Source organism: Colletotrichum phormii, assembly GCF_030913505.1.
Source record: "Colletotrichum phormii strain CBS 102054 chromosome Unknown BDP81scaffold_12, whole genome shotgun sequence".
Classification (NCBI taxonomy): domain Eukaryota; kingdom Fungi; phylum Ascomycota; class Sordariomycetes; order Glomerellales; family Glomerellaceae; genus Colletotrichum; species Colletotrichum phormii.
This window is the reverse complement of record NW_026851454.1, coordinates 1,370,689-1,397,869: the sequence shown is the minus strand read 5'-3', so window position 1 is coordinate 1,397,869 and position 27,181 is coordinate 1,370,689. Positions and strand designations below refer to the sequence as shown.

At 55.1% G+C, this 27,181-nt stretch overlaps 7 protein-coding genes across 7 annotated transcripts; 2 read left to right on the top strand and 5 right to left on the bottom strand.

The window, feature by feature from the left end:
• Positions 1 to 1,510: 1,510 nt before the first annotated feature.
• BDP81DRAFT_472547 (esterase) lies at positions 1,511 to 3,939 on the top strand (the record flags this gene model as incomplete). The annotated part of the gene is made up of 4 exons (XM_060594620.1): positions 1,511 to 1,549; positions 2,099 to 2,719; positions 2,778 to 3,387; positions 3,444 to 3,939. 4 exons carry the CDS (start codon positions 1,511 to 1,513, stop codon positions 3,836 to 3,838), a joined length of 1,665 nt encoding a protein of 554 aa, XP_060444470.1. The 3' UTR covers positions 3,839 to 3,939.
• Positions 3,940 to 4,080: 141 nt separating this feature from the next.
• On the bottom strand, positions 4,081 to 5,130 carry BDP81DRAFT_321944 (uncharacterized protein; the record flags this gene model as incomplete). The annotated part of the gene is made up of 3 exons (XM_060584661.1): positions 4,081 to 4,259; positions 4,332 to 4,610; positions 4,707 to 5,130. The coding sequence occupies 3 exons, from the start codon at positions 5,128 to 5,130 to the stop codon at positions 4,081 to 4,083; spliced, it is 882 nt and encodes a 293-aa protein (XP_060444469.1).
• A 2,394-nt stretch (positions 5,131 to 7,524) lies between these two features.
• BDP81DRAFT_462026 (family 47 glycosyl hydrolase) lies at positions 7,525 to 9,189 on the top strand (the record flags this gene model as incomplete). Its single annotated transcript, XM_060593851.1, has 1 exon — positions 7,525 to 9,189. The coding sequence occupies one exon, from the start codon at positions 7,525 to 7,527 to the stop codon at positions 9,187 to 9,189; it is 1,665 nt and encodes a 554-aa protein (XP_060444468.1).
• Positions 9,190 to 9,484: 295 nt separating this feature from the next.
• On the bottom strand, positions 9,485 to 10,783 carry BDP81DRAFT_268324 (Tannase/feruloyl esterase; the record flags this gene model as incomplete). The annotated part of the gene is made up of 1 exon (XM_060582909.1): positions 9,485 to 10,783. A coding segment is annotated over one exon (1,299 nt), but the record flags the coding sequence as incomplete, so codon positions are not given.
• Positions 10,784 to 12,162: 1,379 nt separating this feature from the next.
• Positions 12,163 to 13,141, bottom strand: BDP81DRAFT_430449 (uncharacterized protein). The gene has a single exon (XM_060590608.1). It carries the CDS (start codon positions 12,845 to 12,847, stop codon positions 12,584 to 12,586), a length of 264 nt encoding a protein of 87 aa, XP_060444466.1. The 5' UTR covers positions 12,848 to 13,141; the 3' UTR covers positions 12,163 to 12,583.
• BDP81DRAFT_321781 (uncharacterized protein) lies at positions 12,986 to 15,130 on the bottom strand (the record flags this gene model as incomplete). The annotated part of the gene is made up of 2 exons (XM_060584646.1): positions 12,986 to 14,582; positions 14,631 to 15,130. The coding sequence occupies 2 exons, from the start codon at positions 15,128 to 15,130 to the stop codon at positions 12,986 to 12,988; spliced, it is 2,097 nt and encodes a 698-aa protein (XP_060444465.1).
• A 5,024-nt stretch (positions 15,131 to 20,154) lies between these two features.
• On the bottom strand, positions 20,155 to 21,066 carry BDP81DRAFT_42931 (uncharacterized protein). The gene has a single exon (XM_060590507.1). It carries the CDS (start codon positions 20,777 to 20,779, stop codon positions 20,282 to 20,284), a length of 498 nt encoding a protein of 165 aa, XP_060444464.1. The 5' UTR covers positions 20,780 to 21,066; the 3' UTR covers positions 20,155 to 20,281.
• Between the last annotated feature and the right edge of the window lie 6,115 nt (positions 21,067 to 27,181).

Genomic DNA, 27,181 nt, shown 5'->3' with positions numbered 1-27,181 from the left:
ACTCCTTCGACTAGGCGTAGACATCAATGCAGGGGACAATCGAGGCCGCACACCCCTGATGGAGGCTGCCCTCTGGACTCGTGTCGAATTAGTCGGGATACTCCTCGCCGCCGGGGCAAGTGCGACACAGAAAGACCGAGATGGGAGAGTCGCTGCCGACTTTGCCGAGGAGAATGATAGAAACGACGAAGAGAGGGAGTATCGCCACGTCGATTACGCAGAGAAACCGTTCAAGTCAAAGAGCCGACGGAGACATATTAGAGCTCTTCTGGGAGTTGCACCTCCTATTCGTTCTCAACTCGCCAAGACGGATCTCGCCAATTTGTTCCAACCCCGGTTCGTCAAGTCTTCAGACGTGAAAACTGCTCTGTTGATTAATCCAAAACGAGGCATTCCGATCGCGCGTCAGGATCAGACGGTAGGCGTCCTTGTCCGAGGCACACCCTTTGAGACAGTTGTCGCGGTTGGCGGTTGGGCTGGCATCGGCACCCAGTTCCCGTTGACTGGGGGCGAATACAGCAAGCTAGACTCTAACTACTGGGCGTATAAGACGCTGAGTTTTGCGAAGAGAATTGGGTTCGTTTTCGAGCCTCACGAGCTGGATCCCAGTTCTGCGCAGGGGTTGTATCACGCCAGTCACGTCGAGGCTCAGTTGCTTTGCTTCGTTGCCCACAAGCATCAATTATTTGTTGAGAACGTTGATAATCGCGACAGACAAATCAGACTCGAAATTCTTTTCCATTACCAACACATGGAGACACTCACAAAGGCCGAGATTGTGATCAGTCAGAAGCCGTGTTCTAGTTGCCTCCTGTTTATGGAATATGTAGCGAAACGAATGTGGTTGGATTTCGTTGTGGTGGTGGCCAAAGAGATAATCCTGACATGAAGTGGCGAAATTCGAGTACATTGAATCACAAGTATTGGTTGTACTCGCCATTACCAGTCATAGAACCACCATGAAGGAACAGTCTAGTATACACCGGACTTATCCGATACGGTTGAGAATGTGTCGTACAAAAACGAATCCGTAATTGCCGGCCAGCAATTACGCCTTATTTACCACAGAATGCCAAAGGCTAGGGATTCGCTGGCAGAGTCTCGGTTTCGCATTTAACCTCTCGCTGTTGCGAAGAATAATCTAGACGAGCGACTTTACTGTTTAGTAATGAAACAGAGCAAACGGCGACTGGGTCAAGACCTGCCTCAACCATTATAATATGAGCACTTTTGTCGGGAGATCCGAAGATTGATATCCAGTTATCAGATCCCTGTTGTCCATCGTAACTCGGGAAGTGGGTAGAGTGTGATCAGAGATGTTCTCGATATTAGTTCCGGCCCGTCTTCTCGCTTCAACCCCACCTCCCACACTCCGCGGAGCTTGGCTGGGCTGAAGATCGGCACGTCAAGCTTCAACCATCGCCGCTCCCAAGGGCCAACGACTCTTCTCGAATCCTGAACCTGGGGAAAGCAAAAGCCGTGAAGGACGTGTTCAGACTTGTGGGAACCGATGACTACTCAAAAAAGTGAAAAACGAGTTAAGGGGACGGTAAGTTCCTTGCGCTAGAGCCAAGGGATGGCGAAGCCGCGCAGGCGATTCATGAACTTGAGCCACACTAAGAGTTCATCCCACTAATAAGGCCCTCTTGGTGGGGCTTTTGCGAGCGAAATAGGCCAATTGTGCAGTTGTTTAACCTTCTAAAAAGAAACCTTGGAGACCCAGAGATGTTCCCCACGACGCTTGCTTGTCGAAATGATCCTTAATGTTGGGTTTTCCGAGGAGGGTGGCATGACGATTTGCAAATGAGGCTCAGAGGTGGACAACGTCACCCGGCTCGGAGGACGCGTCGTTGTCACCGGTTAGAACGGCGATCACCGTCTTGGTGAAAAGTCCGCTCGAAAAAGGAGTTGAAGAAGTGGTAGGCTTTCTGTTATATAAACAGCCCACGATGTTGACCTTGAAACGAGAAGACTTCTAAGGAGCATCGCAAACCAACAACCTCCGATCGCTATTCACCTTCGATCGCTATTCACCTTCGCTTCAAATCTCGAAATCAAGATGAAGTTCACAAACACTCGCCTGCTGATGGCAGCTTAGGCCGCGGCCCAGACAACCGCCCCGGCCCCGACAGCGACCTCTGGCTCCGGATCCCTCCCGTCAGTGACCCTCGACTACTGCACTGTTGTCGCTACCGCCGGCAACGAGTCCGTCGGCTACTATAAGTACCAAAACATCCGCTACGCCGCTGTCCCCATTGGCGACCTCCGATGGGCCGCCCCCCAAGCGCCCCCCGTCGAGACGGAAATCAACACCGGCGACTTGGCCTCGGCCGACGTCGCCTGCAGCTCCGCCGAGGACTGCTTGTACGTCGACGTCTGGGCGCCCGCTGACGCCGCGGGCAAGAACCTGCTTGTCATGGTGTGGACCTACGGTGGTGGCTTCACCGGTGGCAGCAAGTCCGAGAACACTCCTGAGGGACTCTTCGACCTTTCCACCGACTTCTTCTACGTCGCGTACAACTACCGTCTCGGTATGACCGGCCTTGCCAACGGCCCTACTTTCTTGCACGAGGGTGGTACCTCCAACACTGCCATCTGGGACGTCACGGCCGCGTTCGAGTGGACCAAGAAGTACATCAGCAACTTTGGCGGTAACCCCGACGATGTAACCGCCGTTGGCTTCTCTGCCGGTGGCTCCCAGACTCTCTTCCAGATGACTGTGAGTACTTGTCTTGAACTGACTACCAGGCTGGACATTTAAGCTAACTCCTGTGAAGCGCTTCGCCGGCCGCGCCGAGCAGCTTTACAACCGCGCCTACGTCATGTCCCCCGGCTTCGTTCCCGGCGCCGGCCACCAGCACGCCGAGGCCTTCTGGCAAAACGTCTCCACCGAGGCCGGCTGCTCCGGTGGCAGCCTCAAGTGCATGCGCTCCATCGACTTCGACACCCTCAACACGGCCGCCACCACGGTCCAGGACGCCTATGACTACCAGTTCCAGCCCCGCGTTGACGGCGACATCATCGCCGACACCTACGAGGCCCAGTTCTACCAGCGCCGCTTCAACTTCTCCGGCCCCGTCGTCATCACCCACGAGCAGCAGCACGAGGCCAACGGCCAGGCCTACGATGGCGTGAACACCACCGACGACGTTGCAGCTTACCTCCGCATATTCTTCCCCGCCATCAGCGATACCATTGTTGACGAGATCCTGTCGCTTTACCCCGAGGACGACTACACCTCCCCCGGTCTGCGTTTCTCCGATATGGAGCAGCATTTCGACTTGACTGCTCACAACCTGGCCCTGACCCACGCCATGAACAACCAGACCTGGAACGCCATGGTTGCCCTGGACCAGGCCACTCACGGCACTGACCAGAGCTACTACTGTAAGTTTAAATCCCTTCCACTCTGCATGTCATATATCATCTAACACATTGAACAGGGTACAGCACCTACTCCATCTCCGACTCCACCTCCAGCACCGGCACCACCACGTCCAACTCCACCGCTTCCAACTCGACTGCAACCTCTGCCGCCGCTTCGGCAACTGCTTCTTCTAGCGCCGGTGGCCCTCACGGTGCAGGCGGTGCCGGCGGACCCGGCGGATCCACCTCCGTCAACGCCACCGTCGCCGTCATGATGCAGAAGTACCTCATGTCCTTCGTCCTGACCGGCAACCCCAACACCATGTGGTCCGAGGACAAGATCGAGTGGCCCCAGTACGGCAATAGCTCTGCCGCTGGCACTCAGCTCGTCTTCAACACCACCTTTTGCCTTGAGGAGGACGACCTGGCGAATGCCCAGGCCAAGTTCTGGAACAAGGCTCTTTGGTACTAAGCGATATGATGCTATTGATACCCCTAGATATAGGACCTTTTCTTGTCTGTATTGACTCTTGTTCTAAAAGTACATAAACATGATAACAATTCATCCAAACATCCAAGTCGTCCAACTCGTGAGACAGAGCATGCCATATATCATTACGAAATATCTATCTACCTTTCAAAGCCGACTGTGGTATCATTACATGCTATCATAAGATGAAACTAAATAGGAAAAAGACGTCGCGATTACACAGATCAGTTTCTCCGAGGCTCCGGCGACCACCCAGGCAGCTCCTGAGGAGCAAAGTGATCCGACACCAAGGGAGGTTTCCACTCGTTAGGCGCTTCGTAAACTTGATCAAACACAGGCGGACTGACGTATCGAGCAGGCGGCGGCCCCGGCGTGTAGTATTGCACCTGTGTTTGGGCTGCCTCTTCTCGGGTACGGCGCTTTCGTCGACGGAGAAAGATGAACAGCCATGCCGCGAGGACCCCGAGTGCTAGACCACCTATGGAAGCCCCAACAGCCGCGCCGATGATGACCGTCTTGTCATTTGTTGCCTCTGGCTCCGTGGTGGGGCTGGTTTCGGGACTGCTTGTGGGACTTTGTGTTGAACTTTGAGTTACGCTACTTAATGCTACCGAGCTCGGGTTCGGAGCACTCGAAGGATTGGCAGAAGGGCTGATGATAACGGTTGTGGCGACTAAAGTTGACTCGGATGTTGTTGACGATGATGGAGTTGGTGTGGCTGCTACGCCGATGGTTGTGATTGCAGTTGGTGATTCTGCGGCAATGAGGTTGGTAAGTACTTTGCTCAAAGAGGTGCGCAAAATTGAGGAACATACTGAGGGAAGAAAAAGAAAAAGCACAAATGACTTACGCTGGAAAAATAGGACATTCTTTTTGGCCGTGCAATTATCCGTGTCCATAACCGAGTTGATACAATAATACAACTCCTCCGCCGTCCCCTCACACTTTGCAACCCCGATGCCGCCCCCCACGTTATCCGTCTCCGGGTTGATGCAGAACAGAGGACAAGTCGAGCTCCGCCAGGACCGGTCAGTACACGAGCCCCTCACGAGCTCCGTCGCCCCGTCCTTTGATAACTCTTTGCCCGTTGCCTCACACATGGCGTTCGAGAGGCACGCGTAGCCCTGCCCGCAGCAAGTCGACTCGGCCGTTAGGTCCTGGCATGGTGTATCGTTGGGGGCGATGCTGCCGTCTGGGTAGTAGCAGGCAGCTCGCACCTGTGCCAAGGAGAGAAGAAGGGTGATTAGGAGGGACAGAAATGGATGGGATGCCATGATGTTGATGCCCTTGTCAACCCGGAACTCCAGGTTCCAGAATGAACTTGACCGGTTGATGTTCCCAGAAGGCACCTGCACAAGTGAGAGTATGGTCCAAGGGAGAGGCAAGCAAACTACCAGATTGTGACAAGCGGGTTACAGCGAGGCACTAGCAAGTTATTAACTCTTTCATGGTTGCCACAACTCCCACCGCAACTCCGACTCTACGGGCTGCGCCGCCTACCTCAGACACCCACATCAAACCACAACAACCCGGTACGCCCAATCCTTTTTCAGCCTCTTGCAACAGGATCCGGTCAACTCTAAACACAGCCTCGATGCTCAGACGCATCGCGGGCTCTTTTGCGCTATCTCTCTACCACCTACCGACACAGTGTCTCCTCGATTTGTTAACTCGTTCGTTAGTTCAGGCCCCAGGATTAAAAGTCGACACTCTCAACTGCTATGATAGGACAGCCAAGACAATTCCCATGTCGATACTACGGCAGACTACAAGAGGCACTCCGCCAAAACACTTTTTCTCAATAGACTTATAATGGCCGTATAATTAAATACATTAAAGTACTATAGTTACGTATCCTACGTATAAATAAATATTAAAGATTAATCCCGTATAACTAATATAATAAATTATTATTTATAACTAACTAGAGGTAACGTACTTAAATAGTGAGCGACGCACTCTCTTAGACCTTTCTACCTTTTATGTAAGTTAATTTAGCCACAACGTATAAAATCAATTAAAACTATATATTACCCTCTTCCTTATTACTAGTTATAGGTGTTACGCCCGCCGCAACTTGTCACTGTGGGCGCGTAGCTATATAATGCAGAACAAGGGAAAATGATGCGGAGTCATCATTATCGAAGCTTTTGCTTTGTGCCACAGTTGATTGCCTTGTCCAGCTCGTAACAATAGGGTCTTATAAATTTAATTAATAATATATTTTAAGCCGTAATTCTATATAAACTATATTTATAGGTTTTTTTTTTTAGTGTAAAGTTTAATAATCGGTGGTGGGGTGACTATAAAATTCGATTTCTGCTTTGCCATATGAAAAAAGTGTTTTGGCGGAGTGCCTCTTGCAGTCTGCCGTAGATACTATGCAGCTAGTAAGAAACTCAACCAATGGCACAAAGCCACAAGCGGGGTTTCCGTCCCGACGGAACGGTATGACCACTTAGGTGAATTTGCCCGGCGTTAAGCTGCATATTGAGAGAAATTAGAATGGGCGCTTTGAGCGCGCGTTACTACCGTGCAGCAGTTAGCCTTGGGGGTCTCTGATGTGGCCGCCGCTCAACCTTTTATCGTGGGCCGTTGAGACTTCTGACGCCGTGAGGCCCGGGTACGGTACCTCTGGAACCTGGCTCGACTCGAGAGATCAACCCTCTTCCTTGGATTTGACTCACTTCTTTTCCTATCAAAGCCGGCGGCCCGGAGTTGAAGGCTGAAGCAAGGGATGCTGAATGGTGCAACGGCACTAGCCATGCCCAGACCGAGCTACCCATGATCCCTAGTCCAACAGACAAAAGTCGACACTGCAACGAGCCGACGTGGTCATATTGCCGAATCACCCAAAGAGTTATCGCGCAGCCTCGATCGCGAATCCGTACTGTACAGGGCTGCGCGGGATGCGTTTCCTTTGCGTCCCTCTCAAATCATCCCCTCCTCCGCGTCAAACGGTAGCGATCAACCGCCAAGATGTGAATGACAAGGATCACAACCAGGGCGCAAACCAACAGACCTCACATGCATACGCATTGAAAATGACTGTCAGGGGCGCCGCCGCCGCCCGCACAACCCAAAATCTGTAAGCGCCCGACTCTTCGCCCCTCTTCTGCCTTCTCTTCCTCGAGCGGCACAGCCAAACGGGGAGCAACAAAAATAAAGAAAGAGATAAACGAGCAAACAAGCCCGCAACCCCTGAGACCCTTTCCAAGTTTCTCACCAACAACTCATAGGCGGGGGTTGATAAGGACAGAAATCCGGCCTGGCCGCAATCCAAAATACGTAAACGACCGCCAAACTCTGGGCCCGAAGCAAAGGAAACAGCAACGGTCTCGGTTTTTGTTCACACTCTCTCTCATTTTCTCCTCTCGCGTGTTCTCCGTTTTCTCACTTTCCACGACGCGATATCCACGTTTGACACGTGTGTATCCAGACCGGAGAGTGACAGTCCTAGATACCCCCCCCCCCCCCCCCCCCAAAAAAAAAAGCACAGAGAGAAGATGCTTCTGGCAAGGCGGAAAATGCCAGGCATCGTCCTCCTAGGCCTCCCCGTCTCCCTTCTCCTCCTCCTCTGGCACAACGACGGCGGCCTGCCCACATTCCCAACATCCTCATCCTCATCCTCATCCTCATCAGCCACCCCGCCAAAACCGATAGAATGGATGACGGAACAAGACGAAACATACTTCTGGCGGACCGTCAAAGTCCACCACCCGGCCCCGGAACCCCTCCGCCAACTGCCCGCCGTCCCCTCCGTCCGCTTCCCCCAAGTCCAAGCCCATTTCCCGCCCGAGACGAGCACCCAACGCCGCGTCCGCGAAGAACGCCAACGGACTGTCAAGAAAGCGTTTCAAAAAGCCTGGACATCGTACCGGAAACACGCCTGGCTCTCAGACGAACTGACCCCCGTCTCAGGCGGCCGCCGGAATACGTTCGGAGGCTGGGCCGCGACCCTCGTAGACTCCCTCGACACCCTTTGGATAATGGACATGAAGTCCGACTTTAATGAAGCCGTCACCGCCGCTGAGACTATCGACTTCACGCACACCGACCTCGACGACATCAACGTCTTTGAAACAACCATCCGCTACCTAGGCGGCTTCCTCTCGGCCTTTGACCTCTCAGGCGACGTCCGCCTCCTCCGGAAAGCAGCCGAGGTCGGCGAGATGCTCTACAAAGCCTTTGACACGCCCAACCGCATGCCCATCACCCGCTGGAAAGTCGGCGATGCAGCCCGCGGTGACGCACAGAACGTCGGGAACGGTGCCCTGGTAGCGGAGATCGGCAGCCTCTCTATGGAATTCACGCGTCTCTCAATACTAACCGGTGATCCAAAGTACTGGGACGCAACACAACGCATCATGGAAATCTTCGAACGGCAGCAGAACAAAACCAACATCCCAGGCCTCTGGCCGCTCGTCGTAAACCCAAAAGACGAGGTCTTCAACCAAGGCGACGACTTCACCCTCGGCGCAATGGCCGACTCCCTCTACGAATATCTCCCCAAGATGTCCGCCCTCGTAGGCGGACGCAGCGGGATGTACAAGTCCATGTACGAAGCCGCCGTCAAACCCGCCATCGAACATAACCTCTTCCGGCCCATGACGCCCACCAACGAAGACATCCTCATCGCGGGGCAGGTACACTCCCGCGAGACGAACGGCCTGCGCACCATTGAACAGGAGCCCCAGGGCCAGCACCTCGTCTGCTTCATGGGCGGGCTTCTCGCGCTGGGCGGGAAACTCTTCAACCACCCCGACGAAGTATCCGTAGCGAGGAAGCTCGTCGACGGGTGCGTGTACGCCTACAAATCCTTCCCACACGGCATCATGCCAGAGACGTTTTACATGGTCCCCTGCCCCTCCAAAGCCAAATGCACCTGGGACGAAGCCCTCTACAAAAAACACGTCCTCGAGCGCGCAGAAAGGAAGGAGGACGACGACGAGGTCCTCACAGCAGACGAAATCATCAAAAAGGACCGCCTCGTCCCAGGATTCTCTGCCGTCCCGGATCGTCGCTATATTCTTCGCCCCGAGGCGATAGAGAGCGTGTTTATCATGTACCGCACCACCGGCGACGCGAGCTTGCTAGACTCCGCGTGGGACATGTTTTCGTCCATTGACAACGCCACGAGCACGGAGCTGGCGAATACGGCGGTGTGGGATGTTACTGCTGAGGGGCGGCCTCCGCAGTCGGATTCGATGGAGTCGTTTTGGATGGGGGAGACGTTGAAGTATTTCTATCTCATCTTTAGCGAGCCTAGGTTGGTGAGTTTGGATGAGTTTGTGTTCAATACTGAGGCGCACCCTTGTAGACGGTGGAAATAAGGGAGTTTATGTAGATGTTTGTGTGTGTATATACCATGTATGAATAAATGGTCGGGATGCAAGTCTCATATGTACCCTTGACATATCCACGCTCTGATATCTTGCTCCAACTCTAAGAGCACATTACCATGGACCGTCAACCTCAGAGCTCCTCCTTCTCACCCTGTCCAATCTTCTCACCCGGGCTAACACAAACCCATTTCTTGCCATCCCAAACCCCCTCCTCAGGATAAAGACAAATCCTTCTAACCTCCTCATCAACAACCACCCTCCCATCTTCTCCCACCTTGAACCCCCTCGCATCCAACTGCCCCGGCGCAACCCCATTCTCAACCCACGACCTCAACTTCTTCAACGCACTCCAGGGGAACGGCGCCCCGGTCATCGAGACACAGTGATTCACCCCCGGAACCTCAAAATACCGCCAGAACCCTTCAATCTCAACCCCACGCTTGGTCTCAATCCCCTTAGCCTTCTCATACAACCCGCGTCCGATCTTGATAGAGATGGCCTGGTCCGCCATGCCGTGCCACATCAACACCTTACCCCCGCGCTCCCTAAACCTCCTCAGATCCGGCACAGGTGTCCCGATAACAGAATCAAACTCCTCCACGCCCCGCCGGAAGACATCCCGGAACGTCTCCCTCGACATCTTCTCCGGCTCAAACGCCGGATCCTTCTCGATAAACAACCGAATCCACTCATCCGCCACGGAGAACGGCACACCCTTACACCGCGTTCGATCGGCCTCATCCTGGCAGACACTATTCATCATAGCAAGGAATCCCGCAAACTGCGTCCCAGGAACATAACTCGGAAACATCGCCCTCCCCTCGTCGTCCAAAACACCCCCAACAACCTCCTCAACAACCTCAACCGCCGCCCTCGACACCCTCCCCTCAATCTTCCTCCCATCTGCTCCCTCACAAGCAAACTCCCTTCCCTCCGCCGACCTCACATCAAACCCACACTCCCCGACCCTACCAATAATCCCATCCCCCTTCCCATCCCCCAAATCACACTCCTCAACCCCAGCTGCCACAATAGCACCCAACTCACACCCAGAAGGCCAATGCCCCCTCCACTGCATAACCAACTGCCCAAAATACAACGACGTCACCATGGCAGGAAACTCCACCGCAGGACACATACTTAACACCCCGTCAAAGTCCCCGGGGTACTTCTGCGCCACAGCCAGTCCCTGCCTTCCCCCCGTCGAACACCCCTTAAAGTAACTATACCTCTCCTCCTCCTCATAATACCCCTTCAAAACGGCCTTGCCCACAACAGCGAGCTCATGCAAACTCCTGTATCCAAAGTTGACCAGCTGCGGCCAGTCCAGATTTCCAGGGCTTCGTAGCGCCCAGACATCGGGTGGGGTGCTGGCGAGATGCCCGCCGTCCGTAACGGCAGCGACGTAGCCTTCCTGGATTGCGGCGCTCGGCGCGTCGCCGTCGACTTCGCCGACTACGAATCCGCCGCCGCCTAAACCCATGAATCGCCTATTCCAAGCGTCTTTCTCGAGGGGCAGCCAGACGTGTACGTTGACGACATCGCCGTGGCCTGGATGGGTGTATGATACCGTGACGTTGCAGAATGGCGGGATGCCGGTGGTCGGGGCGGATGTTGTGGAGAGGGACGCCTCGGAGAATCGGTTTGGGAAGCCGGTGTAGTTGTGGACTTCAATGGCTGTTGTTTTGATGTGTTCGAGGTCAAGGGTGGAGGGGAATGTGAATGTTGAAGGGTCGCATTTTGCGGATGTGGATGTGGATGCGGATGTTGAGGGTGTGAGGGCGGCGAGGGCGAGCAGTGTTGTCCCGATGAGGCCCGGGGGCTTCGGGATGTGCGCGGTGAACATTTTGACCGGGTGTATCAAGTTCCCTTCGTCGGAAACAAGATGGAGAGATCCACGAACGGGGAAAAGATCAGTCTCCGTACTTCTAACACAGCAGAATTAAGAACCCAAAACACCGGGCGAACCGGTAATAAATACTCATCCCCCATCCTCGGTCCCCATCCCTCGGCCCCGTTCGTCTCTTGCAACGTTGTGGATACTCCAAGCTAACGACTCCATTCTCCAGGTTACCAGTCTTCATCTTTTCCCCGCCCTCTCCTCTCCCCCGCGTTGTTACCGAGCTAAGACCATAGGTGAGTTGCAACTAGCAAATACCGCTCCGCCCGACCCCCGCACCCGGCACCCGATCTCGAAACAACCATCAGACGAATTCCTCTCGAGCCAAGGAGATCATGACCTAGATTGGGACTCATCGGCGACCTGGAAACCTACTTGAATAATACTATAGACACCTCATCCAGCAAATTCCAAACGCTTGACCTCGCACTTCCTACTGAATGCTACACGCGTACCTCTATGAAAAGGATAAAACATGAGAAAAACGTACTACATTGAAATCCTAACCGTCGGTCCAATAATCCAACACTAACGGACTCCCGGATCCATCCTAGACTCCGATCGTAAAAGCCACAAAAGTGATTAGGAAATATCTCCAGCGGCGGGGTGGGAGGGATTCATCCGCGGTCACCCGGCATCCTCTAGCCCCGGGACCTCGGATCCACCTCCAACGGGCTGACCGCTGAAGAAACTTCGGCAGACATGATCGGCATTCCTCCGAAAGGCGCCGGGGGGGTTAATGAACCGTAAGCAAGTCCACGGCGTTCATCCTACAAGATTGTCCGGCACCATTCCACCCCGCTAGAGTTTGAACCCGGGCGCAGATTGGCAGATCCATCAAATCTTTCCCCCGCGTCTCCCAATCTCTTGATCGTCGTCACTGAACCTGCTTCATTGGCTGGAGGCTGACAGACAAGCTGCAGCGCTGCTGACTATAACCACATCATCGTGCATAAAGAGGCTGGCCATCTCTCGCCCTACCTTGGTGTCATTCCCTTCATCACAAGCAAATTCACAGAGCACATCACTGAATCGCATACAGTCACCAAGAGAGAGAACAATTTCCAGATAAGATAATCATTGAGAGCATGTGCGTCGTTATTCCTTCCGGTTGTACGCCTACAGACACATGTATACCGCCCGATCCTTGGTGATGGCCTTGAAACCATCGCTTCCAACTTTGTGAGCATCGACCAGGCCTCCCGTAAAATCAGAGCTGCTGGTCGTTACCAAGCTCGGGTATCTCGTCCACATATCCGCCAACCTTGCCCTTCCATCCCTAGCCTGCCTCCATATACATGCGTGCAGGCCGACTGTTTGTCCGTCTCAACCGCAGAGAGAGCGACACATTACTATCCACCACTGAATCCATCATCCCGGAATGAGTGGGTATCTCATTGATCGTGAGCAAACGTTACGGGGAATCAAAAGCCGAGATAGGAAATTCTACTTGCGAAATCGCTGCCACAAAACCCGGAACCGTCAATGGTAAACCAAACCTGATGACAAACTGAAATCATAAATGTTGAAGCAGGATATCAAAAATAGAAAAGAAAAGATAAATGTAAACGGAAAAGTGGAAAAGTCGACCGTAATCCAGATGAGCTGAGATGAGGGTGGTGACACCCAGACAGATAGGAGAGCAAAATCAACGCTATGTATCAACGCCCGCCATAGAAAAAATGCAGTTGCCCACCAAACTTGGTAAAAACGGGATATCATGATAAGAAAGCGACTGTATGCCATGCAGAGATTGAAAGCCCTGCTGACATGATTCCAGATAGGAAAAAAGGAAATTCGTCAGTCGTGTTGCGTATATGTACCATCGCCTTATGGCACATGGCGGAAAGGTTGTAGAGAGGCGTGACAAGCATTCGGAGAATCTCAGTACGCGGTGGCGGTAGTTCCCTCACTCGTAGCAACGGCCACCAACGCCTCCAGCCGTCTCAGGGGGTCAGGGTTGCCAGGCTGATGCTGCTGCTGCTGCTGCTGGGCTTGCTGCGGCTCAGGCTGTCGCCCAGGAAACCCGGCAAAGTGTCCAATGTTGGGATGAACCATACGGTTGACATGGGGTCCGCGAGAATCGTGGCTAGGCGCTTCCGGTCGAGGCCCGTGGACGTTGCTACCGGAAGGACCATGATACCATCCATGGCGTTTGGTGTCTCGGTGTGCAAAGGACGGGGCCGACATTGTGTGCTGGTGATTGCGAGTGAAAGCGCCCGAGTTGGCGTACGACGGCGGGTCGACCTCGAATCTCACTGTGGGCGGGTTCAAGCGCACCTGCTCTGCTTGTGCCTGCACTGCCTGGTTCACTTCATTTGCCCACGCACCGGCGCTATCGCGGGGAGGTGTGGTGTTGGAGGCAATGTCAAGTCTGGTCAGGCCACGGTGCAAGCTCATATCCCATTGAGCAACATTCCGTCGCTCATCAGCGACTGCCTCGGTGCCAGGCAGCATGGGGCGGCGGTGGGCACCCTCAGCATCAACCATCATCGGCGAAGGGATCCGTCGAGGAGGCGACACCTGTCTGGACGGCAGGGGGTCAAAAGATTCAATGCCAGGCAACCGAAGTGTCTGCTGAGGGTTGAGAGCATTGGCAATGGGCGGTGCGGGGTTCGGTTGAATTTGACTGGGAGTGAGGACGTTGCTGAGGTGGCTGGTGTTGGTGTTAAAGGTCCTCGTGTCAGGATGCCAAGTCCGCCTGCGCCAGGCCTCGTCTGCATTAGACGATGTCGAGTCCCTTCTCCCAGACCATCCAGACGTCGGCGTGGTCGGCGATGCCAGATGGCTGCTGGGGGCGGGGGAGAAGGCTCCCATGTTGGAAGTGTTGACAGGTCCGTTACCATAGACGATCCTGTTGACCGGTGCGCCGTGCGGTGACTGGAAAGGATTGACGCCGGACGGCACGCTGAGTCTCCGACCCGGAGTCCGCGACCCAGAAGAGTACATGCTATGAGATCGGGAGTGCGTGGTGGTAGGAGAAGCGATTGCCGAACCCCATCGCGGGCTGCTCTGGCCAGTCGAGAACGTTGCTGACGTCGGCGTGCTATAGTCAGTTGGCGAGACAGGGCGATAGCCATAATGACCGTCTCCAGCACTTCGGTACGATTCGAGTGACAGGCGGGAGCGAGGGTCGCTTGCCATGACGAGAGGCGGAGGGCGTCTTCGGATGTCATCTCGAGGCCCGAAAGCAGAGCCGATGGAGCCGACACTGGCGATGCTGGATGTCGACAGCGACTTGGAGTGACCCCTGACAGGACCACCAGGCGTGCTGCCAGCCGTTGATGCGCGAGCCCTGCCACCCTGCTGACGCACACGCTCAGTGCGCATCTGCCTCTGGAATCTAGCACCAGTCGCGGCCAAGGAATCTATGGGGATGTCCTCGTTGACGTGCACCGTCTGTGCGTGTTGTCGCAGGTTATCGAGACGGGAGAAACGGCGCGAACAGTGACACTGGAAAGGTCTCTCGCCGGTGTGTTTCCTGCGACGGTTAGCAAACGCTCGTCTGTGGGAATGCCAGAGGACCTACCGAATGTGCCTAGCCAAATGTTCGCTTCGAGTAAAGCTCAAGTTGCAGGGCGGATAATCGGTGCAGTAGAATCGCTGTGACTTCTTCTTCTTGTTGGATCTGGTACCGTCGGCATTCACGCTGTCGTCGTCAGATCCCTCTTCACCTTCGCCGTCGGACTCGTCCATGTCCACATCTTCCGAGTCCCTTGATCTTCTCGAGTGTTGTGAATTCGCTCTTGTCGGGGTCTTGACCTTCTCGGCACTCTCGGGAACCTGGACGGCCTGGGGAAATGGCGAGCTTGGTAGAGGCTTCTGGGAAGCCAGACCTGTGGTGCCGCTACCACTGCTAAAGGTCGCTTTCGTGGGTGTCTTCACATCCTCGGCCATGGGCTGTGGTGTCCGCGGGAGCGGTGCAGTGCTTGGCTTCGGTGTGGTTGGTGACGTCGTCATCATCTTGTCGTCCATCTTGATGTCAGCACCAGGCAAGGGCGAATTTACTGGTCTAAATGCAGCGGCCATCTTCAAGCTGTGCTGTGATTCGGGATAAGCGGGCGTCGCGGAAGACAGCCTGTTGAAAACCTCTTGCTGTCGAGGAGATAGTGCGGACGCAGGCTGGCAAGGCCGAGTCGAGCACAAAAGCACACAGGTGCGGGGAGAGCGAGCTGCGGAAGGTGGTATTTGAGAATGATTGAGCCGGGGGGAGAGCGGGCTGAAGAAGGGTGGGGGAAAGGCGGAATGAGAGGGGGTAAAGGGAAGAAGAAAGAAGAAAAAATGTCCCGAGTCTAAATCAAGTCATCCGAATACTTGTTAACAAGTCTGGGTTCGAACTCTTGAGTGTCTCTCCGTTCCGAGTATGCGTGGGGGAAGTGGTTGTGGTGGCGGCGGCAACGGGCTTTGAAAGGGCGACAAAGGTGTCGTGAGCCGGATATGTGTGGTAGAGAGATGAGAACCGTAGAGCGCCGATGGAAGTGCGACCGACGTCGATGATCTATCCCCGGGCCTTGAGGAGTGGGGTGGTCTGCTGGAAACAAGGTGCAAGGCCGGTTTGGTAGCGGTAGCGCGGTTGAGTACGGATACCGACTGCGTCTTTCGTAGTATAAACGGAGCAGAGTGGAGGACGAAGAGAAGAGAGACAAGTTGGTAAGGAGACTGTAGGGCGAGGGGCAGGCGGCTCTAGAAAAGGACCTGCCAGGGGAGTGTGGCGATGAATGGTCGATGATGAAAGACGTGCCTTGATCTGACCCTGCTGGCTGCAGTAAAGTGGTTCTCAGTGGTTCCTCGCTGACTTTTCTTTCCCCCTGCCTCCGGCTTTACGCCTGCTTGCGTTCGTTCGAGTCCAGCGACAGGTAGTGTCGAGAGCTGGGCGGAGTTTGTCTAAAATGGGTTGGAGGAGCCAACCAACCAGCCTCCTCTTGGGGGTGTGCGTCGTGTGCGTCTTGGGGGGTCCGGCGCACCAAGTCGGCGAATTTGGGTGGGAGTGTCTGTGGGCTATCGCAGAGCCAATGTAGTCCGGTCCAATGCCAATCAAGATCCGAGTTGACGGGTTTGCGAGCTGGGTGCCTTGCGTTTTGGTAGACGATTTCGTAGGTTGCCGACTTGCAGTATCCGTATGGACCGAATATCAGCTAAAGTATCGAGCGTTATAGGGCAGGCCGTGTTGGTCCTGAGTCTTGGGGGTGTTTAAAGGTACAAAGGAGTCTTGGTTGGCGAAATTGTATGTGTCAAAGATTCTCTGTATACCTACTCGCTGAGAGTAATAGAGAGGGAGAGGAAGGGAGAAATAAGATGGTTTGCAGCGAGGGCGAGGGAGGATTCGTAAGTATTCGTAGTTGATGATGGGCCACAGCACACGGAAGCGCTGGCGGTACTCGTGTGCGAGAAAGAGTTGGTGGACCCAAGGGCAGGCCAGGTCCAGGGCCAGGGCCGGACGCCAGGGTCAGGGTCAGAACCAGGACCTGGCGGCGGTAGTGGTATTGGTGGAGTCGATTGGCGGGAGGTACAAGGGGTACATGAAAGTCAGACGGCTTGGTGTGAGCTCCCAGTCAGCCGGGCGGTTGGGGGGTCGAGGTCGAGGTCCGCAGGAGTCAGGACTACCTAGGACGGACTGGCAACGGACGGGAGGCGAGAGTGGCCGGAACGGTGGGAAATGTGGCTTGCTCATCCGTCTGCGGGCGGGAAAAAGCCTCGAGGAAACTGGCAGTCGATAGGTTGCTCCCTGGCGGGCGCGTGGAAAACGGAGGACAGCGTCGAGCGAGGGGTAGGAGACGGTTTGCCTCCTTTGCTAAAAGGTAGCGGGGGATAAGAAGCGACGAACGTGGTGACTCCAGCGCCGGGCTCCAGGGAGAGGGGCACACGGGGAGGTTGGTTGGCGGAGTTGCTGTGACGGCGCGGCCAGTGCCAGACAGGGCGGCGGGCCAGACGTAAGGTACCGATTATGGCTGGCTGGCTTGGTCGAGTGCAGGCACACAGGCAGAGACGGGGATACAATGCGAATGCTGGTCTTGCAAAGATTGTCCGTGGGTTCGAGGGTTTGTCAGGAACAAAGGATGAAAGGTCGAGGCACCGCAGGGGATTGGTGGCCAGGTTGAGTTATGGGGGTGGTTTGTTGACGGGTGCGAGACGCGAGATGCGAGGTTGATGAGGTCAAAGTTAAAAGGGACGGCGGCCAAGCCAGTCTGTGAGCCTGTGAGGTGAGGAGCCTGGCCCGAGGTTGCGATGCGCCGCTGGTTTTGGAGTTTGATGCCGCCGCCGTTGGTGGTGGTGATGCTGGTGCTGGTACTGGTGCTTGCCAAACTGGGGCATCTGGTGAGTCCTGACGGTGGTTGATGCGCGAGGCAGGCCGCAGTGGGTTCCCGTCCTGTGGATTACACTGTAGCGTGTCCGTACATACAGTAAGGTACGGATACCGTCGAGAACCTTGCCCTGCCTCCTTCTGGCCTTCTGCTGGCAGCTGGGCCTTTTGGCTTTGGCGGCGTTTTCCTTGTTGATGCGCTGTGCTGCTACCCTACGCAGGGGTAGGCGGTAGAGTAGGCGGGGACAAAGTTGGACGGATACGGACGCAAAAGGGATAAACGGCAGGATGCATTCGGTGCCACGATGGGCGGGTGCGTGGATGCGTGGATGCTTGGCCTCCGAGGCACGGCTGCTTGTAGGTACTTGATCGACTAGGATGGTGCCGTAGTAGGTAGTCTGGTAGTGTCGTGGATAGAAGCTAGAAAGCGGTCTCCGAAGAAGTGGATGCGACAACGAGCGGTGGGAGGCTGGTGACGGAAGCTGAAAAGTGTCACTGGGCAAGATATCATGGATATCCGTGTACGAAGAGTCAAGTTGATGGATATTGATGGTTGACGGTGTTGGATGTGTGCGTGCCGGCGGTCGGGGATTGGGGGCTCGGCTCGGCGTCGTCGAGATGTTGGCTGAGTGTTTATTCTTCTTCTAAGCTGGTGATGGATGACTCGATAGGATGATGGATGGAGAGCAATTAAGGTAAGGCAACGTAAGTATCCCGGGATCCCTCAAGTAGAGAGGCCAAGTCTGAGAGAGATGATCGATGCTCATGGTCGGGTGGTGTGTGCTGTGCCTCTGTGGCTTTCACGGTTCTCACCTGGGCCGGAGGTGGAGGTGGACGCGAAAGAGGATGAGTGAGGGGACGTAGGGGCGGCGATAAGGATAAGGGGATAAGGTAAGCCAAGGCCCGGCGATGCGACAAGACACAGCCCGAACTTTGCGCGGGCTGACGACAGGAACTTAGGAAGGCACAATCAAACTTACGAGGTTCAAGTCAGGGCAGGCACGGGGTCACTCGGGTCAGTGAAAAGTCAGTTTGGTCAGGTCCGGGTCAGCAGTCAGTCAGGTACGGACGGCACGGCAGCGCGACCATCAAGTGCCTCGCTCACCACCTAATACACCACATATCAGGTGTCTTTACATCCGTACCTTCCTCCGACACATTGCGAACATCAAAACAGTCAGGAACGAGACGGTACCTTGGATTGTTTACTTGAGGCAGCCACTCGCTGTACCTGAGGCACTTTACCCGACCTGCCTTACTTCCGTGCCTTAGCTGATGCACCAAGACGGGTCCAACACGATGTTTCTGAAGAAGGCGCACGTTGAGAGGAGCCGAAGGGGTTCGGTGCCTGGCCCTGCCTTCCAGGTTCCTTCCTCACGGTAGTAAAAACGAGTGGTCGGTGCAGGTGGTCAACGCAGGAGGCAGGCATGAGTACTCCGTACCTTTGCAAAGGAAGCAAGAGGTTCTCTCCCAGCCCGGCCGGACTTGAAAATTCATCCATCCATCCATCCACCTAGGTACCCGTACCTTTTGCGCTTACTTGAGCTGTCTGTCGCAAGCCGCAAGCCGCAAGTCCATTTTGGACGGCGGGATGATGTGTCGAATGTACCCCTTGGCTGTGTCTGCCGTGACCAAGGTACATGGACTGTGCCCCTCCCCCTACCTCCCCCTCCATCACCCCGCCCCTCTTCTTTTTTTTTTTCTGCTGCATCATGCGAGGGGTTGGGTGCGCCCTCACTGGCCGCCTTTTTTTTCTCAGGTAAGCACCCTCGCACCTCAACTTCTTCGACAGCTTCGCTTCCTCGTCTCTTAACAGCCACCACTAACAGTCTGGCGCCGCCTTAGCCCAGGCACCTCAAAGTGCCCGGGGACCAGGTGTTGGCGTCTGCCGTCTGTGACCTTCCAGTCTTTGCCCCCCCCCCGTCTTCCTTGTGCCTGTCCCTGGCCCTGTCAACGTCCTCCCAGAGCCCAGGGGCCTTCCTTTCTATAAAAAGCCATGGCCGAGAGGGGAAAGACAGACGAGGCCTGTGCACTCAGTCCCTCACCCGTCACCCGCCAAGCGAGAATCCACCCCGCAATCGAGGCGCCGCCGTTCCGTCTTCAACCTGGACCCGACCTGCACTGGCCCTGAACGGTAAGGTTTCTTACCAGAGACAGATATGCCTTGGTACCGATATGCGCCTTGCATATATGCCTTACAATGCCTACAATGCTAAATCGAGGATATATGTGTGTCGCTATGTGTCTCGTCAAGTGCCCGGACGACAAGCAAGCCACTTAGTCAACCACTGCAAAAGTAGCAAGTGTAGTGGAAGAGCGGAACCCATTTCCCAGATAAACGAGCCGCGAACGACGACACGGACCAAGACGGGTGATTTTCTCAACGGGAGACCGGGACAGCACGGCGTGCCGGAGGCGACTACCAGGCACGTGCCAGTTCTCAGCCCCGGCCCATCAGAGCTTATTGCGTTTCCTTTCTTCCGTTGCTTCCGTTTCGCCCAAGGAAGCAAGCAGCAGCTAAGGTAAGGCACACAGGTACAGCTTGCCGAACCGTGGGTCGCATGATGATAGACACGAGCCACGGGAAGCATGTTGATTAACTGTGTCTGGCCAAGTAATGTCACGGGCGAGAATATGCACCTTATTCGTGCCGTGGTGCCGCATCATACGTGTCTATCTATTTCTTGGACTGCCTCGCCGTAGCTAAGGTGCGACTTCTGAACGTCTTACGACACACCATTTACGGTATTGATACGTACCTTACTTTCGGTCTTGCCTTCCATGCCTTGCCTTCCATCTTCAGGATGTACCCTCGCCCATGTCTCCCGCCGGCGATTGTTAGAGAAGGCCCGGACCAAGGAGGACCAAGAAACGGGGCATTATGAGCTTGTACCTAGCTTTCCATTAAGAGGCAGGAACAACGTGACATGGCAGATCAGGAACAGGAAGAGGCAGGCGATGCCAACGCCGAGTGGGTCCGGACTCCACGAGTTTGAAGAATGGAGAGGAAAGATCAGGCACAAACACCCTGCACCGGGAAAGAGCCGATATCGTCGCTTCCATCTCTGGTGTTTCTTTCTTGCCCGATGTAAATGATCATTCATCAAGGTGCTGCATCTTGCTCTTTTCGGCTTCCATCTTCTGAGGTAAGGTACCTTAGATAATACGTTCCAAGGGAAGGCACCAAACCATCCAAATTCTCCAGCGGTTTGGACTCTCCCTTTTCGTCTCAGACTGACAGCCAAGAATTCCGCATGCCCGGCCGTTGCCCACGTTGTCTCCTTCCATGTTGTGTCCTCTTCTCCGTACCTCCGTACCCATCTGCCCTTTGCCATCTGCCAACGTCCACTCCGCATCTGCCGTCTGTCACCACCCATCACCCATCACCATCCTCAACCTCAGCTCCGTCTCGGCACCAATTCCTCCATTCCAGCCGGGCCAACATCCTGAGACGCATCAAATCCTCCAGCACTACACCATACACCACGAATCCTCTCTGGCTATCGGTACGACTGACTCCCTACTTTACCTCCTACGGCTACATCGCTCACACCCGCCAGAGTCATAACTTCCTTCGCGGCTTCGCCTTGGCTCAAGGGATGCCGCACGCCAGACGCACGCCAACCCACCAGCCCACTCACACTCGCGTACTTTTGCTCTGTTGGCACACCCTCACAACCCTCTCATCGGGCCCTTCCCTGGGATGGACACCATCAGACCAGACCGCCCGGCTAGGTGAAGGACGGGAGTGACGGGCTCTGGAACTCTCACCAATCACGTTAGAATCACAGCGACAATGGAGCATCGCCACATAACACATTCTGTGATTTTCTTGCGAGCCATCGTCTGAGAGACCGAGACCAGGCACTCGTTCTCGACATCAGCCATCAAGGGCGGCCCTCCCTTGCCCTGCCACAGTCGAGCTCAGTGTGACCCAAACCCAGACACCGACCGGGTCCAACCCCGGACGAACACCATCAAAAACACAAAGTCGCTGCCGTCACCTCTCACCATTCGATAGGGTCCGTCCTCGTCCCGTGACAACCATCTCGTAATGACCATGGGAGCTACCTACCCTTGTGCCTGGATCTAGCCTGGAGTCGCCTACCCGGGTTGAACATCGAAGAAGCCATCGTCAATCGAGAATCCACGCCGACTACTCATTCATCCTCGGAACGATGCCAACAACTTCGACACAAACTGCATACGCGCCAAGGAAACACTGCTGAAAAAGGCTCTCTTGGCTCTTTCGGAATCACCCTTTGCGATGCATTGTTGCTCCAGCTCAATCGCATTGGCGATCTCGGTGTAGGAGTCACAGCCCGGCAGATGGAAGCCGGTCGTTATCCAGCTTCCCCACCATCTCGTCAAAATCGCATTCAACATGTCACCGCCACGGTACAACAATCGATCCGACAGTTGCAGCCAAAGACACACTCAAACCCAAGTGTTTCGGTCTCGACCACGCTAGCAGACTTACCAAGTCGCTGTCCTGTGTAATACGTGTGCGCGGCAATCAATCACCGACATTATTCTCGCCCTGCGGTTCGGGACTGATTCAGTCGACCTTATCGCCAGCTCGTACCGCCCACACACGAACGTCTCCCTAGCAGCCATGTTCTGATTCTTCGCACTCTCCGACCTCTCGTTCGTCGCAAAACTGCATTCGCCTGCCGACCTGCTGTTTCTTATCAGCCAGACAGGACAGGGAGGTCGCCCTTCTGCAATAAGCACGCACAAACTCCAGCCGCATTCTCCACGATGTGCTTCAGCACCCTTCGTGCCTGCATGCCTGCATTTACAGCATGTACCACTGTACGCCTGGGATGGATGGAAACCTGCCGATGCTCTACGTTACTGCCCCGCATTTGACCGAACGCGGGGGGCTGGCCACCTGGCCCTGGTCCTGGACTGCTGGGTGATGGCCGCAGGGACACCACGACACCGATTCTTATGCCCTACCGTCTAGAGTAAGGCTGGCGCCGCTCGCTGGCTAGAGGGCGTGGAGGGCAAGGATGCCCGCCGATCTTCACTGCCAGATCGCAGAATTTCTCACCAGGCCGCTCCACCGTCGCTGCTGAAGATCACCAAGACCCTATGTCATCATACGCCAGCGACGCTCAATAATTCTTTACCAAGCCGCCATTAAACTCGCCGCCCTCGTCGTTTCAAGGGCTTGATCGGCGTCCCCTCCGCACAGATAGACCAGCATCGACCACCGTTTTCTTTCAAAGTTGAGAAGCTATCCCAAATCCCACAACATCTTGCCCGTTGTCGACTTCGTTGGTTAGGTCATTTTGGCGGATCTGACAGCGCCCATCAGGACTCGAACGACCCGGCGCCTCTAACTCTTTCCCAGGCACCTCACTCACTTTCCATCTCTCGTCCTCTTCACGAGCGAACAGACAATGTAAACCCCCCTGACGACACTCACAACCTTGCGCGTGCTTATCTGCGCTGCGCCGCCAACCATCGCATCAGCTCATAGCCACTGTGAACTGTCGCATAGCACGACGTTGATTCTCGATTTTCGTCGGTGTTAAACAACTGATGAAGGGCCCACCCAGTAGCTGTCTAGTCCGACGGATCAGGTGATGTTGAGCTCGCTTCCCAGTTGGCCCAGAGCGACGACCATGAACGAAGTATCTGCGTCAGTCTGAACTGCCCAGTTCAGGTCAGCCCATGCGTGGCACCCCCCACCAAATGATCCTAGCACCTGGCAGTTCGTCCTCCTTGCTCGGAGAATGAGGAATTTTAGACTCTGCGCGGATGAAACAATGCATCGGAATCCCCGCCCCTTGGCTTCGCGTGTCAACGGTCTGCTGGGAAGATGCCGGTACACGGGCGGCCTAGCGCCTGGCCACTACGGCCTGTCAGCGGAAACAATGGGCGCGCAAGCATCGGATCGCTGATCAAAACTCAGGGCGAGATCCCGCCCGTCCTTCCAAGGACGCAAGCTTGGAAGCGCCGTGGTTGGAATGCATCAAGCGTTGGGACACTGGCGCCAGCATGAGTTTGCTACTGGTACTCGAGCAAAGCCTCTCCTTGCGCCATTGTTATCGAGCTCTACATACTGAGATTCTTTAACCCGCCGCGTTATTTGGTTGAAAATCGCACCCACCCCTCCGCATCCAACATCCAACCCAGAAGACCTATAGGTTGACAGGTTGATAATGGCGGAGGGATGACGAGAGCGCTGAGCAATCTGACCTCTCTCCCACTCACACCTCCCAAACCCCTCACGAGGACACATCTTGGCTCGTTTCAAACAAAGTGCAAAAGACAGCAGTAGGCGCTGATGCATGCGAATCGACGAGGGAGGGGGATGGGATGCCCGGAGGATCACTGTGACTACGGATACGCAGTAGGCGGGATGCCGTTTTGGGAGACGCGCGTGGGAGACTGCAGCCATATGCAGGTCGCTGGACTCGAAGTTTCGAACCGTACCTGGAATTGGCATTGGCATCCTCACTGCGCTCACACTGCTGCGAGTGTTGTGCTTTGGCCCGACGAGGACAATCTGCATATCCGTTCTTGACTGCGACCCTGTTCATGCAGCTCGGATTCTCGGTGTGGTTCTCTGGGTACTGTAGTTTGCATATCTGTACAGCCTCAGCAACCATCTTCTCGAATCCTTACGGTAGAAAAGTACGCCTGGATCTCGAGCTGTTCTGTAGAGCCTCGGTAGAACGCCACGAAGTTCGGTAGTCCGTCCCGGGCAGCGAGACAAATCTGCTGCTTCAGCACTTGCCTGCCGAGTCTGTCGAGAATGCGAAGCCATGGGCAAGAGGCGAGGCCTTTCGTCACAGCCACTTGGCTACCTTTTCTCCCGAAAGCATCTCGTGGTTCAGGGGTACTTTCTGCTACTTGGACGCGACCAGCCACGTCTGTCGAAAAAGTCGATCAAAGTGACCGCTCGCTTGGATCTCACCGCCGAAGGTCTAAGACATGGCCGAACCTGTGATCCAGGCAAGGGAGCTGCCGTAGCCATGGGCTGAATCAACTTTGTGCGACATTCTACGCCACATTGTGCTTCAGGCACCAGACGGGGGTCTTTGGAAACGACACTCGAGAATTCCATTATCGCGTTAATAGGCTTGCACGGCTGAAGCTTGAACCCCTGCAGATATCGCGGCAGTCATGGATGGATTTGTTAATTGTACTGGCTTTCCGATCAAACTGGTCAAAGGTAACCCATCTCACGCAAAGTCCACCAGCGAGAAGTGTGTAAACTGGTTTCTTGCCGCAGCAGCTTGCGCTTACTCGGGCTTTGCCATCGAACGCCAGCGTTATATTTCGAATCAGCGTTCGCGCCCGCAGCTATCGGCGAACAGCACATTATTGAATGGCTGCTCCACAGCTGCATTCATCTCCATCGTACCTGTCGATGCTTCGTGTCAACTGCCCCGCGTGGGATACTGGATGCCCACTTACAATCGCGATGCAAGATGCAAAGGCGATCGATACTGGTCCATGCACTAGATTGACTTGATGTAGGTGCGGATAGTCCACACCGTCTTGTCGGCCAGGGCGATAGGCGAGACGAGCGGCGAGCGAGAGACAACAATGCTCTCCGCGAGCCGCACAAGATGCCATCCGACATCGACCATCGTTCGCCTCATGCAGATCCAAAGGTTGCAAGTTACGCTGCACGCCTTGGCTTGGTCGTTTACCAAGCTAGGCCCATCCCTGAGACGGATGCTCTTTTTCCCTCATTCTGGCGTGTCTGGTCAAGAGTCAAGGCGCTTCGGACCCCATTCCAACAAACCTGTCTTTTGTCACCGGCGTAGTGTCCCTCTCTCACCGCTCTTTTACAAGGGTTTACCTCGGTGTCTAAGCAACTGCACCAACGCGGCCCCCGACGATGAACGAAGCCTCTCGCCCACGCAGACATCCCTTGAGTCTCGAGTTCCTCCCGTATACAACGACTTACGGCCGGCCGGTTCACGCCACGCACCGTTTCCTCTCCGTTATCGATGTTGTAAAAACCGTAGCTGGCTAACTGGGCTAAAAGTGTACAACGAGACGCATGAATAGCGCCATGCATGCGCAGGCAGTAGCCTGCGAGCTGTCCCCAGTGCGGCGCACAACATGCAGACGTGCATGGGCTCGCATCCGAAGACACTGCTGCTAGAGCAGTTTACCTATCTAGTCGGAGTAGCCAGCCATATTCCCTCCCCTTTGGCAGCACTGCAGTCTTTCTCAACAGATCTTGTTGGCCGGTGCCTTTTGCCCACGAGAATCCGCGAGATTGAAAGTCTCCATCATTCGGCCACCTGCGCATGTCGTAGGAACTCCCCTGTTGTGACATGCAGCCAACGCATGCGCTGAGGGGCGGCCGTGGCTGCGCTGGCTGACATGTTTCGTTTCGAACACACATGCCAATGCTGCCGATGAGGACTGACATTGATGTGTGAGTGGGCGATTTAGCCCTCCGCTCCAACTAACAGTCCATGCAGTCATCCTTCACCCGCCGACCGACCGATCCCTTCCACGACTATGACGAGGCATAAACCTCCGGCGCGCCCCTAGTGCTTCCATCGCCCGGGCGAGGTCGTTGGTCGGGACCGAGAGGGGCGCCGACCTGCATCTTATCTTTCCGTGAGGTATTAGACTGTCACCGAGAGAGAGAGAGAGAGAGAGAGAGAGAGAGAGAGCAAGAGAGAGAAGCAACAGACGTCTTGCGCCAGCCGCTTTTGTTCAGGCACGAGGCACAAAGCCGCCTGCATCGCCAACACCCGGTCCCGTTGCTTTTTCCCGCTCACGCTCCTGGTTCCTGGTCTCGCGGCCCCCTCCCACCCCCTCTGCGGCTAGCTACGTTGTTGGTTTTCTTATTCTTCTCCGCATCGACTGAGATCTGTTCCTGGGTTATCTGGCTGCTGCCATTGGATGAACGACGCCTGCCGTTGCTTTGACCTCCCATCGGGTGACAGATGGATGGTCTTAGAGTCGAACTGTTGATGAGATGGCGGCTGACGAGTCATGAACTCAAACTTCACATGCGGTTGGGTACATGACTTTTGGCAGTTCAAGTCCAGGCCTGCCTACCCTATTCACATGCTGCTTTCGAATAGTAGGACTTACACCAGGGTTCAAACTTTCCGCGGAGTGGCAAAGAAGGACGTGGAATATTCGACGTTTGTATCGAAGCTTTCGTGACTCGTCCGAGCACACGCACGCTTTTGACGAACGACATGAGGGCTCTCCTCACCGCCGGGAGCGGCTTTACTCAGCGACTTGGTCCGAACACTGATGAGTCCATGCCTTCAGTCTTGGGCAGTGCGCACATCTCATCCGAAGACGCTGTGTCTCTCCGGACAGGGGCGCTGTGGCGTGGGAGCGCTCATCTCGAGTCGGGGATCAGGATGTTTGTCCCGATCCGAGGCTGTACTGACTGACACCGCTGTTGATACGAGCCCGGTACCTCAAGTTTACGAAGTGAGGTCTGTGAGAGCTGGTTCGGCCTGACGATAACATTGTGATAGGACAAATCTGGGGAGACGACCTGTCAGATGGGACAGGATGCGGCTACCCGACATGCAGAGGGAGGCTGATGTAGGTCCCCGAGAAGGGAACGGGGGAGCCAAGTGCGGTCTCGCCAGATGGGTGACGGTATACGGGGTAAGTTACTACATTCCACTGAATATCTTGTACAGTGACAGCCAAGTGGCCAAGCTTGCTATGGAGTATTGTCCGCCGGCGAGCCGGTGTCCATGGGCGAGTTTCTTCCTAAGCTTCCTATGCGATGCGTAATTATAGAGAGTTCACGATGAAGATAT